We start from the raw sequence: 14193 nt of genomic DNA on the forward strand, positions 1-14193 counted from the left end.
ATGATTTAGACGAGTACACTTTTTGCTGTTAAATAAATGATAAATTGTAAATGCATTCTCCATCTCCACTCTTGTTTTCTATCTAATGAGTTAGGGTACATTCATTTGAGTCTAGATGTGTCAGAGTCACTCTAGAAAAATATCTTATTAGTATGCTATGGGTAAATACTGTGACAAAAGGCACTAACACATACCAATATGCTGTTACTAAAAGTTCAGGAGAAAAATTATTGCAATAATTAGGAAAGGAGGGATAAATTTTATGAAAATCCAGACTTAAAATTCAAGTTTTTTATAAATTAAAATGTGTGTCATTTTCATTTTAATTATAATAAATACTTTTGATTGTCTCTTCCATGCCCGGAATAGTGCTGTACACGCTACATCTTTTTTTTATTATTATTAAATCATAGCTGTGTACATTAATGCGATCATGGGGCACCATACACTGGTTTTATAGACCATTTGACATACTTTCATCACACTGGTTAACATAGCCTTCCTGGCATTTCCTTAGTTATTATGTTAAGACATTTATATTCTACATTTACTAAGTTTCACATGTACCCTTGTAAGATGCACCATAGGTGTAATCCCACCAATCACCCTCCCTCCGCCCATTACACGCTACATCTTTACAAAAACTCCATGAGGTTGTAGTTTTAACCTCACATTACAAATGAGTACCTGAGACCCAGGGAAGCTAAGTAACTTAGCTAAAGCTGAGTAGAGATGTTCTGGTTCTCTTGATGTTCAGGATGCCCACCCATCCCCTGTGTGAATAACAGTGGGTTATTACTTCATTCTTCATTGTTACTTCTTAGTCTTAGTCATGCTTTCTTGGCATCGCAATTGCTGATAAATCTCAGAATTTGAAAGGACTTTGGAGATCATCTACAGACACCAACCTCAGCATCTTCTGAAATTATTTAGATGCTTTAGGAAATTAACATTGTGCAGAATAGTACCTAATGGCCCAATTTATAATCATTTTGCCCCATATCTAATAATAATGGCTAAAATTTGTTAAGTGTCATGCTCTTGTTTGCTACTGCCGTGAGCTGCTTTTGTGTATTACCACAATGTATGAAATACACAAAAAGATATATTATCTCCTGTCTATGGAGAAGGTTACTGAAGCTCAAAGAGATTTAGTAGCTTGCCCTTGCTCACCCCGCTGCTGTATGATCGAGCTGAAATTTGAATCCAGCCAGTTTACTCTCGTAACCATTACATATTGCAACGTCTCAAAAGTAAACTGTGAATCCCAGGCTCAAGAGTTTGCATCAGGCATTTTGTATGTGGTTGCATAGTGATAGCTAATGATGAGATTCAAAGTAAAAATTCCATTCACGAAGTAGGGAAAAACTGGCCTAACCTAAGTAACAACATCTGCTGGTAATGACTCCAAATTGAGTCATTGGCTCAATCTATTGGCTTCTAACTGATAGGGGCAATTAAATTGACTTTGTTGACATAGAGTGTGGCTTTTTTGTTTTCTTTTGTTTTCGTTTGAGATAGGTTCTTGTTCTGTTGTCCAGGCTGGAGTGCAGTGGTGTGAGCATAGTTCAACTCCGAGCTCCTGCACTCCAGAGATCCTTCTGCCTCAGCGCCACCCACCCCCAGTCCCTACCCCTGAGTTGAGTAGCTAAGGATTAGAGAGGTGTGATTTACTATACCCAGCTAAATTTTAGGGGAGGTGGGGAGGGACAGAGTCTCACTATAATCGCCTCTGGTAGAGTGCTGTGACGTCACAGCTCACAGTAACTTCAAACTCTTGGCTTAAGCCATTCTCTTGCCTCAGCTTCCCAAGTAGCTGGGACTACAGGTGCCCACCACAACACATGGCTATTTTTTGTTGCAGTTGTCATTGTTGTTTAGCTGGCCCAGGCCGGGTTCGAACCCACCAGCCTTGGTGTATGTGGTTGGCGCCATAACCACTGTGCTGTGAACACCAAGCCTAAGTTTTTTATTTTTGTGGACACAAGGTCTTGCTATGTTGCCTAATCTCGTCTCAAACTTCTAGCCTCAAATAATCCTCCCACCTTAGCCTCCCAAAGCACTGTGATTACAGGTCTAAGCTACTATGTTCAGCCTAGAGTGTGGCTTTTGCTCTGGGATGCTGTATTACTTGTGAAGAGTTGAACTTTAGGTTTTACAGATATATACTGTGCCAAATGTTTATTGTTGGCACTTCTATTTTTAGGAAATTTAGGCTGCCTCTTAGGTACATAGATGCTAATGAATGCTTTTCCCTCTTTTTAGTGTATAAAATTTTTCTACATGCTACTTATAAAGTTGCTTTTTAGCTTTGTCGCCCCCTGGGATATTTACTATACAAAATTCTCAGCCCAAATTTAAATGGGTTAACTGTATGTTTGTATTGTGTAGTATCATTTATGACCTAGGAAAGTATAGTCAGTCCTCCATATCCTTGGGTTCCATCCAGATCCATGGATTAAACCAACCATGAATAGAAAAATTTTTTAAACTGAAGGTTGCTTCTGTGCTAAATTATGTACTGTATTCATATTTTCTTGTCCAATATAGTGCAGTAATTATTTATATAACATACTGTGTTAGGTATTATAAGTAATCTAGAAATGATTTAAAGTGTGTGTAGAATGTATAGATTATATGCAAACAGTACATCATTTTATTTCAGGGACTTGAATGTCATGGATTTTGATATCCTCAGAGAGTCCTGGAACCAATGCCCCATGGATACATAGACACAACTTTACTATGCTTATTTAATTCTCTCATTTTTACAGTTTTCAAAAATATACTTTCTATAAGTCTGCTCATGTGTTCTCTGTTCCTAGTAGTAAACCCCTGTGAAAATTTTGAATTTGATCCATTCTTTAAGATTGGAAGGATATGTTTATCACTTTATTTTACAATAAAGAAGATGTGAACATGCCCATATTTAATAGTTTATGTGGCATATCTATATATTATAGCCTTATTTTTCATTTCTTAAATTTTATTTCAAATATTTTCTGTAATAAGTCATAGCATACATTGGCTATTAATTTTTTTAATACAATTTATACCTAATTCTCAATATGATGCAGAAACTCAATGTATATCTGTATCTCTTTAAAAACTTTTTTTTTTTTAGACAGAGTCTCCCTTTCTTGCCTGGGTTAAAGTGCCTTGGCATCAGCCTAGCTCACAGCAACCCCAAACTCCTGGGCTCAAACAATCCTACTGCCTCAGCCTCCCTAGTAGCTCAGACTACAGATGCCAACCATAACGCCCAGCTAATTTTTCTGTTTTTGGTAGAGATGGGATCTTGCTCTTGTTTAGGCTGGTCTCAAACTTGTAAACTCAAAGGATCCTCCCACCTTAGCCTCCCAGAGTGCTGGGATTACAGGGGTGACCCACTGCATTGTTTTGTTTATTGAGACAGGGTCCCTCTCTGTCACCCAGACTAGAGTGCAGTATGATCATCACAACTCATTGCAACCTCAAAATCCTGGACTCAGGTGATCCTCTTGCTTTAGCCTCCTGAGTAGCTGAGAATACAAGAACATGCCACCACACCCAGCTAATTTTTGTGTATTTTGTAGAGATAGGGTCTCGCTCAGGCTAGTCTTGAATGCCTGCTCTCAAATGATTCTCCTGCCTTGGCTTCTGAAAGTTCTGGGATTACAGGCATGAGCTACCCTGCCCAGCAAGGAATCATATTATGAACATGACCTGTTGCACCCAAGTGCCCATCTGCAAATGAAACTGAAATAAATGATGTAAAGTCCCTACTACAGTCCTTGGCACATAACAGGTTAAGAAATGTTAATTCCTTTCCCTTATGCATACTTACTGGTTTATTGTTTTCTTTCATGTTTTTGTTTGCTTTCCTCTTCCCAAATGTATGTATACATATTTTCAAAATGTATCACGTTATTAGCTATTTTGCACTAGAACCAGTTAAAAGGAATGAAACCCTTACTCTTATATTTCCCTGCTTACTCCCAATTTTAGAAAACAAGAAAGACACTAGGGGAAAATTTTTTTCCTATTCATTTGAAGTCTAATTTTTTCTTACTGTAATATGCTGATGAAATATTGCTTTTCATGTGCAGATCCTTTGCAAGCGAAGAAAGTCAGAAAGGTGCCTCCTGGTTTGCCTTCTTCTGTGAGTACCCTTTTTGTTACTTGATGATAAACAGATTTCAAATTTCAATATTTCCTTGCCAAAAGAGTGTGTTAGACTGGAGCCATTGGGCATACTTTACAGAATCACTGTTCACTGCTAAACAAACAAAATCATTGATTGAGATAAGTCCACATTTAATATTAGGTTTTAGATTTCTCTGCAGTGATTTGTAGCTAACTCATATGCTCTTACTCCATGTCCCTGTCATTTGAATTTCCCTCTTGGGAAGAGGCCTAGGCCCATAGCTGTCAAAGATGATCTCCTGTACAGGTCTTTTGATGTTTAATTAGTCATTATGTTGCTGAACAGGAGGACAGACAGAGATTAATAGTTGAAAATCTTAGAAATTTACATTTGTAATAATCCCAGTGGAGCTAAAGACATTAAGATTCGGAGGACACTGTTTGGCTCAGCTTGCCTCAGTGGGACTGAGGTTGTTAATATGCATAAATCACCAAGTCAGATGCTCATTGTGAAGCCCTGGTGGATTTTAAAGCCTTCATTAAGCCTTCCCTAACTTCAGCCTAGCATCAGGAAAGCTTTCAAGCAACTAGTTTGTTGATCCCTCTTTGCTCAAAAATGTATCCTTTGAGAATAAAGAGCTTTGATGAAGGAGGCTGGAAAGGTTTAGTGGAACAATCATTAATAGCCTTGATAATCTAATACTATAGAGGTGTTTGTTCTGTTAAATATGCTTTATTCTTTGAAAGAGTAAAAGTATTTTGTAAGTGAACCCACATCATAAATCCACCTACAATTTTAAAATCTCTGGTGCAAGGAAGGAAGATGTTTTTATTCCTCTCCCTTTCCTTAGAACAAATAGGGAGTGAGGCTGTGGGATGGAGACCCTGTGCCTTGTAGGGTGCATCTCTTTTGTTGTGCAAATGGATGTTGGGCTTCTATTTGGCTGTACTTAACACATGGGCTCAGGTGCTGCCAGATGAGTCACAGCTCATCCAAGTATAGACTGAATGGAATATCCGGCTTGGCAAGTAGTAATCTAGGAGCAGCACAGGTCTGAGCTTTTTATTCTTTTATTAAGGATCAAGTAGAGATATCATCTTTTTGGTTGTTTGCCTGCCTTCTTTTCTGTGTTCTTCCTGCCTTCTCTGTCGTGTGATTCATGAAAAGTCAAATTTGAAATCCTCTTTGAAACTCAGTTCCAGATGGATCTCGGTTTTATGCAGTCTAGGGCAGCTGTGCACTGAACCTGCAGCCTACCTGGAAGGTTGGATTGCAGCTGCAGGCATTCTTAAAAGCTTTTGCTTGCATAAGCACTTGAACCCACTAGAGGCTGAATAGCTGCTTGATAAACAAAATGAACACAGTGCTCAAATCATTATTCCAGAAGACAGGAATTTTTCTTCAGCAGCAGCTAAAAATAGTTGGGCAATTTACATTTTAACCGTTGTGTGCTATGCAGGAGTCGGTGTTTCAACAATATAACAGATGATTTCTGTTAAATTAACAGAAATAATATTAATACTGACAGAACTACTAAAACATGTAACAGTGTAATTTTCTTGTAATTTATTACTATAATTCTATGAGAGTAATAAAAGTTAAATTACCTATTAATATTTAGTGAAACAATATAGATTTTTAAAAACCAAATTAGTAAATGAAAAATTCATCTCATTACTTCTCAACCTGACATTCATTGTAAAAAACAATATATTTTCAGTGTTCTACAGTTCTTTCCTTTTTAAAGAAAAGAGGCAAATTGGACAGAATAGCCTAGAAAGAGAACAGACACCGGGGGTCACCAGTGCTTCTTACATTCTAATCATAACAGTACTCACTACTTGGAGGTAGTTCTCTCTATGGGCTCAGGTGTCAGAGAACCACAGGGTGACTTGGGTGAAGCCCTGGTGGATTTAAAATCCACCCAAGGCACAGGAAGGGAATGCCACTGGACTTTGATGAAACCTTGATTTCTTTAAGAACCATTAGTAATTTTCACAAGGCAAGCCTATTTATATATTGTATTTTACTAGCTACCTTAGTACACATTGAATCTTATTAAGGATATTTATCAAAGTATATTTTAAATTAAATGCTTATGCTAAAACCTCCCGATTTGTAAAAGAGAAAATTTTTAAACTTCAAAAACAGATACTCTGATAAATGGCTAAATAACTTTTGAAAATTCTGTGGTTATACCGTATACCTTCTTAGTAACTAAGACAAATAGGAAATTTAAAGTTGTGGTTTTCTATTTGAATGCTTTTATTGAAAAAATATGTAAATTGATAAATAATGGCAGAATAATTCTGCAAACTCTATGGTTATGCCACATACCTTCTCAGTATCTAAGACAAATAGGAATTTTAAGTTGTGGTTTTCAATTTGAATGTTTTTATTGAAAAATGTGTAAATTGTAGACTTCTAACATGCGAATTATTTTTTAAATTGTGTGTAAAAACAAAAATATACATATTTTATTTCATGATAATTGGAATATCATACTTCCCAAGCAAAACTAGAAATTTGACAGTAACATTCAGATTTCAGCAGTTTGCTGCTTGTCCACTCTGTTTTTTAATCATTTGTAAAATATGTTACTTTTACTAGGGAACAGGAAAAGAACTAAGGTAGTATAATACTGCAAAAAACAATAGGCAGAATTGCTTTACATGCAAAGTATTGATAATCTGTATAACTTGACTATCAAGTTAAAGGACTTTTCTGTGTAAGCCATGATTTCTATTTAGGTATAACATATACACCAGCTTCTCTGTTCCTCTCTGTAGAACTAAATAGTAACTTCTGTTTATGCATGAAGATCTAATTAAAGTACGTTGAATATCATTGGAGCAGTGTGGTCAGTAAGGTTAAAGAAACAGTCTACCTATCTGGCTTAGCTACTGATTAGTAGTATTATACCCTTAGACTAGTCAGCTCTTTAGAAGTTTGAAGTGAGAAATCCAAAGTTCTTTTCGTATGTAAAATGCTATGTGTGTATGGTTTTAAAACTTATAAGCTCTACCAGGCACAGTGGCTGACACCTGTAATCCTAGCACTCTGGGAGGCCAAAAAGGTAGGTTGCTTGAGCTCAGGAGTTCAAGACCAGCCTGAGCAAGAGTGAGACCCTATCTCTACTAAAAATAGAAAATTAGCCAGGTGTTGTGGTAGGCACCCATAATCCCAGCTACTCAGGAGGTTGAGGCATGAGGATCACTTGAGCCCAAAGAGTTTGAGGTTGCTGTGAGCTATAATGATGCCACAGCACTCAATCCAGGATAACAGAGGACTCTGTCTCCAAAAAAAAAAAAAAAAAAAAAATTTGTAAGTTCAATTAATAACCAAAAAGCATAGTGAGCATAGTTTTCTTTCTCCTGATGAAGAAATGGTGTTTTTAAGCACATGAAATTTTCTGCTTCTCCAGAGAGATTGAAAGATTGGACAAAGTGGACTTTTGTAGCAACAACAGTGGAATAATGCGTGCACATAGAAAATTCAAACATGCAAACACCATCATTCAATTATAATTATATTGCAGTGAAGCAAGTAATGGTGTATATCAAGTCCTCTGGTAACACAGGGTGGATAGAACCAAACCTACTAATGGCTTCAGGAGAAGTTAACATTTAAACTGTATCTGAGACTCAGTCCCTGTGGCTCAAGCGGCTAAGGCGCCAGCCACATACACCTGAACTGGCGGGTTCAAATCCAGCCCTGACCCGCCAAACAACAATGACAGTTGCAACCAAAAAATAGCCAGGCGTTGTGGCAGGCGTCTGTAGTCCCAACTACTTGGGAGGCAAAGGCAGGAGAATACTGTGAGCCCAGGGGTTGGAGGTTGCTGTGAGCTGTGATGCCACGGCACTCTACCCAGGGCAACAGCTTGAGGCTCTGTCTCAAAAAATAAATAAATAAGTAATAAACTGTATCTGAAACGAAGAGGAGCAGATCACCTGTTAGAGAAAGGAGAATGGACCAGACAGTGAAAAGGCATGGAAATATGGAAATACAAATACATGTTCAGGCCATACCTAATAGAGTAACAGTACAGTATTACTATGTTCTATACCAGGTGCAACCTTTATAATTTTCCTATAGCAGACCCACTGTCCCAACTCAGAGGAGGATTAAGGGGAGAACACTTAACTTATCCCTTTTCATATTTGGACTTAGCTTAGCAGTCCACCCTGGGTGAAAGCCTAGGTATCCTGGCCAATAGATTATAGAAGGCATTGATACTTGTTAAGGTTATCTGGGACTTTCTAAAGGCATGGGTGGTACTTGGACTTTGCAGGGTGTTTTACTTTCCTTTTAGGATTCATGAACCTCCTCTCTCTCCTCCACTTCACTAACCACCAGCTCTAACTTTTGCATGTGCACCAGCTGTTTTTCATCTGTATCAGGTTTTTACTAAGACACAAAGTTTGAGGGGATTGGGGGATAGTTTTTCCCCCTAATAATTAGTGAGGGAGGGAGGGAGGGAAACATTGATACTGTGTGTTTTAGTATCCTTTACAACCTCAGTGTCACTCTATTAACAGTACAGGACTTCATGTGTGAGAAACTGTGTTAACCATTACCCACTTTACCTCATCTTTAATCTTTGCCACACAACTCTATATTAAACAACTAATATTCCCTGCTTAAAAGTGCAGAGATTGAAGACTGGCATGGTGACTCTCAGCTATAATCCTAGCACTTTGGGAGGCTCGCGTAAGGTCAGGAAATTGAGGTTGCCATTAACCATGATGATGACGACACTGCACTCTAGCCTGGGCAGCAGAGTGAGGCCTTATCTCAAGAATAAAAAAAAAGAGAGAGAGATTAAGATTCAGAGACATTAATAACTTGCCCCAAAAGTACACATGGAGACAAGATTACACCTTAATTTAATATCATAGATTAGATTACACCTGTAATCCTAACACTCTGAGAGGCTGAGGCACAAAGGATCACTTGAGTTTAGGATCCAAACCATTCTGAGCAAAAGCAAGACCCTGTATGTATGAAAAATAGAAAAATTAGCTGTGCATGGTGGCACATGCCTGTTGTCCCAGCTACTTGGGAGCCTGATGTGAGAGGATCATGTGAGCCCAGGAGTTTGAGGTTGCAGTGGACTATGATGACAACACTGCACTATAGCTGAAGTGACATAGGGGGAAAAAAGTTATATATCTTGATTTATTCGTAAAATATATTGCTTAGCGTATTAAATTTAAAACATAGTTTACTCTTATATTTTTCCTGATCAAATGTGTTTTTACTTGGTTTTGTTGTTGAAAGACCTGCCACCCAAGTTCTCACCCAGTGTGCACAATGTTGGAGCATACAGCACATGCCTGGGTAAAGGGTTCAACTACAACTTTACCTTGGAAGTAAAAACAATGTAGCCTAAACATTTGCACCTTCATCTAGAAAAAGAAGAAAAAGACCTGCCACCAAGCAGATAAGGGGTTTTTAGCTGCTACTAATTTGTAACCTTGGAGAAGTTACTTTTGATTCTCTGGACCTTAAGTTTCTGCTTGTGAAAGGAGATGATAATGCTTATCTCAAATACTTATTTTAAGAGAACTATGTGCCCAGTTATAGTAGATACTTAATAAATACTCCTTCTTTATTCTATTTAGTTCCTACCGCTGTGGTTTGAAATTTTAAAAAAATTACCAATTTTGACAAAAAATGTTTAAAAACATGAAAAAGTAAAATATAGTGAAAAAAAGATTATCATGTTACCTACACTTGTATATGTAATGTAAGTAGCTGGCACATAGTGCCTGGTAAATTTTTTTTCAAGTATGAAGGTATGTATGATTAGCTTACATTGTTTGCATTTATAAGGTAAAGTGCAAGTTCAGTTGAGTCCTTCACCAGGAAGTGTGTCATATACCTCTACCTGTACCTGTTAGGTGGGAACTTCAACCCCTTCCCTCCTTCTTGAATTTAATTATGTTTTCCTCTCCTATGATCCTGTTGTTATCTACTAGTTTTAGTACATGGTAAATTACAGCTGCTACTGTTTTTCAAAAAACATTCATTTGCAGAAAAAAGACCTACAAAAGGAAGGAAAAGTTGTTGAACCAAATTGTACTGTCTAGTGTTCATTCTAATTATTTTTGTCTTCTGAGCTCTCAAGAGTATGCTTTTGTTCCCCTTTATTTTTATAAAAATATAAAATTTATTTATTATATATTTTAGAAATATTATAAAAATAATATTTTTATAAAGCCTTCTGAAGCATTTCTCAAATGGAGAGGTTTGCCTGTTCTTTATTCTTTATTTCTTAACTTGGTGTTAGTACTTCCAAACATAGATGATTTTCTTTTATATGCCACAGGAAATACAGAAATCTGAAATAGGTAAGAAGCAAGGTTTTATCTGAGAAGTCTTTTCCAGAAAGTAAACACCTAGACAAATTTCAGAATGCCTTCCTAGACCCAAATGCCCAAAGTTGTGTTCTGTTCAATAGCACTTGAAAATACCTTTTCAACATCAAATGTTAACTCTGCATCAAATGGTACTTTATTAGTTTTGAATAAAACTGGTTTATTGTCTCAAACATAGGCTGATAACAGTTATTGTTTCCTAATCCAATGTCATGCTATTCCTTGTCCTCTCTTTTTAAATATGAATATATACACCCACAAAAGCCAATACTATAATTCCTTGGTTAAACTCTCAAGGTGTAATATACCACCCCATTAAGGAAAAAAACTTTTTTTTCTAAGCCTCTACCTCACCCTACTCGTAAGGGAACTTCATTCTTCTAAGGTGAATGAAAGCAGCTTAGACTCTATACTTTTTCTGTCTGCTTTGATGCAAACAAGTACAGAGTTCACTGGCCTTTGAATTGATAATTTTAACTGTAGTTTAGAGATTTCTGCTTGCCATTCTCACAAAATTTTTATAGGATTTCATTTTATTGGAAATGGCTTTTTTAATTAATGTGAATTTTGAGTCATTTTTAGCATTAAATTTGAAGATTTAGGGGCACCATTTTAGATTATTACAGATATCCTGAGATATTCTCAAAACTCAAAGACCATAAGACCATGTCTAATATTCTAGCATTTTCATGTATGTACTAAATAGAATAAGTAGGAATATTAAATTGAGAATATTAAATCCTTAAGGTATCTAAGCTGAAGATATATGTATATATTTTTTTGAGACAGATTCTCATTATGTCACCCTCGGTAGAGTGCCATGGGATCACAGCTCTCAGTAACCTCAAACTCTTGGGCTTAAGCTATTCTTTTCCTCAGCCTCCCAAGTTGCTGGGACTACAAGCGCCTGCCACAAGGCCCAGCTATTTAAGTAGGAAAGAAATGCCAAATTGAACTTCTAGTGCTGGTAGAAATGAATATCTTGTAAAACTATGATTTAAAAAGATTACTATCTGAGCCAGTTAAGGTTAAGGGATAGAACTATAGCCTCCAATTCATCCATGAAAATAGCAAAATGCAGAGCAATAAAATATTCTGAAACCCAAGATAATAGATATATTTATAGACAATTATCCAAGACCTTTAAGACTAGCAAAAAAATCTAAAGATTCTGAAAAAATAGTATTTAACATGTTATACCAACTTTAGCTGAAGTTCATGAGTGAACTCTATAGTTACTGCATATGAGTTGGAATAGGGTTATTTGCTTACTTTCTTTGGCAAATAACATAGAGCGCATACGATCCTGCATCCTTCGGAATGATTAGTAGTTACTTATTTCATTAGATTAGCTGGCTCTATTTGAAGGCTGCTGCAATACAAAATTTCCAAAGTGGTCAATTCATTCTCTGACCTTACAGATAAGACTAACAGAAAAATTTTAGTATATAAGAAGGGGTAGTTCTATAATTCTTCCAAATGTATGTTTAGTTTGGTCATTGAATGAAAGATTTTCTCTGTACATTAATAAGAAGAAATGGCCACTGTTTATGCTGACAGTAAGCACTATTCAGAACAGTGTCAAAATTGTATCAGTGTAAATAATGGCCTCTTAATCCATAATTCTAAAATGTTCATTTTTGTGAGGAGCCAGTAATGTCTTGATCTGATTTAAAGTTCAGAAGCAAAAAGAAAAGTAACTAGTGATGAATCCTCTGAATCCAGTTGTTTATACTGATAGGGTTGTACAATGACAGTGAACCACAGTGATATTTGTTATTTTCTGACTTCTCTACTTCTTTTTTTTTTTTTTTTTTGTAGAGACAGAGTCTCACTTTGTCACCCTCGGTAGAGTGCTGTGGCATCACAGCTCACAGCAACCTCCAATTCCTGAGTTTAGGCAATTCTCTTGCCTCAGCCTCCCAAGTAGCTGGGACTACAAGTGCCCGCCACAAGGCCTGGCTATTTTTTTGTTGCAGTTTGGCTGGAGCCGGGTTTGAACCCATCACCCTCGGCATATGGGGCCAGCACCCTACTCACTGACCCACAGGTGCCACCCCTTGTCTACTTTTAAAAGAAGAATGTAGCTAAATTTTATTCAGGCTTTTAAGGCTTATTGAACTCTTCAGCTGTTGGTGTTTTAGATATTTGAGACTTCACAAACCAGATGTAGGAAAATGCTCTGTGTGTGTGTGTCTATGTGTGGTGTGTAGTTTGTATGTTTTTAAATTTTGTAAATAATTGTAGAGTTTAAAGCCATGTCAACATCAGTAGAGCCATTAACCATTTTTTTTTGTTTTGTCTTAATTTTTTCCTAATTATGGTTAAGAATTATTTTTCTAGGTTTTAGTAAAAGGGAATAGATTAAGAAATTCAGAATTTTATCCCTGGGGATGTTCGGGGCTTTGGTTTCATTCTCAATCAGGGAAAGCATTTATATCCTAAGTAATTTGCTGACATGAAATTTCCCATCATTAATAATCCTTTTATTTAACCACTAATGATTTTACTTTAAAAAGTTATTTGTGGTAATTGTGTAATATCTTAAGGACATAATGCATGCCATATAGATACATTCATGATTAACCTTTTATTGTTTTTCAAAACACTACAAGTCCCAAGATAGTTTCTGATTTTTCCCTTTTTATATTCCTTAAATATATTTCAAAGAAATTTTAAAATATTGGTCAAAGTTTTTGTCTTTTTATTAACTGCATTTGTTTTAAAATATGCCAACATTTGTTAGTTTTCAAAAATAATTTGGTTTTAGAAATCATTTTCTGTATAATTTGCTAGAACCTACTTATCTCTTTGGACCAGGCCCAGGGGCTCATGCCTATAACCTTAGCCCTCTGGGAGGCCAAGGCAAAAGGATTGCTTGAGGTCAGGAGTTCAACACCAGCCCAAGCAACAGCAAGACCCTGTCTCTGCAAAAAGTAGAAAAATTAACCGGACATGGTAGCAAGTTTCTGTAATCCAGCTACCCAGGAGGTTGAGGCAGGAAGATTGCTTTACCCTAGGAGTTTGAGGTTGCAAGCTATGATGATATCATTGCACTTTAGCCTAGGTGACAGAGAAAGCCTCTGCCTCAAAAACAGATAAACGGTTTTAAAAAACAGTGCAGTATGGAAATTCCTCAGAGAAATAAATGTAAAAAGAAAGAAATTCAGTCCAGCAATCCTCCTAACACTCTGGGAGGCCAGGCGAGTGGGTTGCTTGAGCTCAGGAGTTCAAGACCAGCCTGAACAAGAGCGAGACCCTGTCTCTAAAAATAGCCTGTCATTGTGGGGGAGAGGGATGCCTGTAGTCCCAGCTACTTGGGAGGCTGAGGCAAGAGAATCTCTTGAGCCCAAGAGTTTGAGGTTACCATGAGCTATGAGGGCATGGCACTCTACTGAGGGCAACACAGTGAGACTCTTTGTGTCTCAAAAAAAAAAAAAAAAAAAAATTCAGCAATCCCATTATTGGGTGTCTACCTAAAGGAAAAGAAGTCATTTTATATAATGACACCTGTATCCAAAGATTTACCGCAGCACAATTCACAATTGCAAAGATGTGGAATCTACTTACGTGCCCATCAATTCAAAAAAAAATAAAGAAAATGTGGTATATAAAGTTGCATAATTAAGTATGCAAACATCCTAGAAGTGCTACATACCTCATTGCTGAACATCCTTCAAAATA

General features: G+C 36.8%; 1 protein-coding gene across 5 annotated transcripts in view; it reads left to right on the top strand.

The window, feature by feature from the left end:
* TCF12 (transcription factor 12) overlaps positions 1-14193 on the top strand; it is a 410397-nt gene that overhangs the window by 308939 nt on the left and 87265 nt on the right. For all 5 annotated transcript variants that reach the window (XM_053593152.1, XM_053593153.1, XM_053593155.1 and 2 more), the window contains one exon: positions 4089-4141. In XM_053593152.1, the coding sequence (XP_053449127.1) occupies positions 4089-4141 (53 nt within the window). The remainder of the gene's footprint in view (positions 1-4088; positions 4142-14193) is intronic.

The sequence above is a fragment of the Nycticebus coucang genome, chromosome 6 (genome assembly GCF_027406575.1).
Source record: "Nycticebus coucang isolate mNycCou1 chromosome 6, mNycCou1.pri, whole genome shotgun sequence".
Classification (NCBI taxonomy): domain Eukaryota; kingdom Metazoa; phylum Chordata; class Mammalia; order Primates; family Lorisidae; genus Nycticebus; species Nycticebus coucang.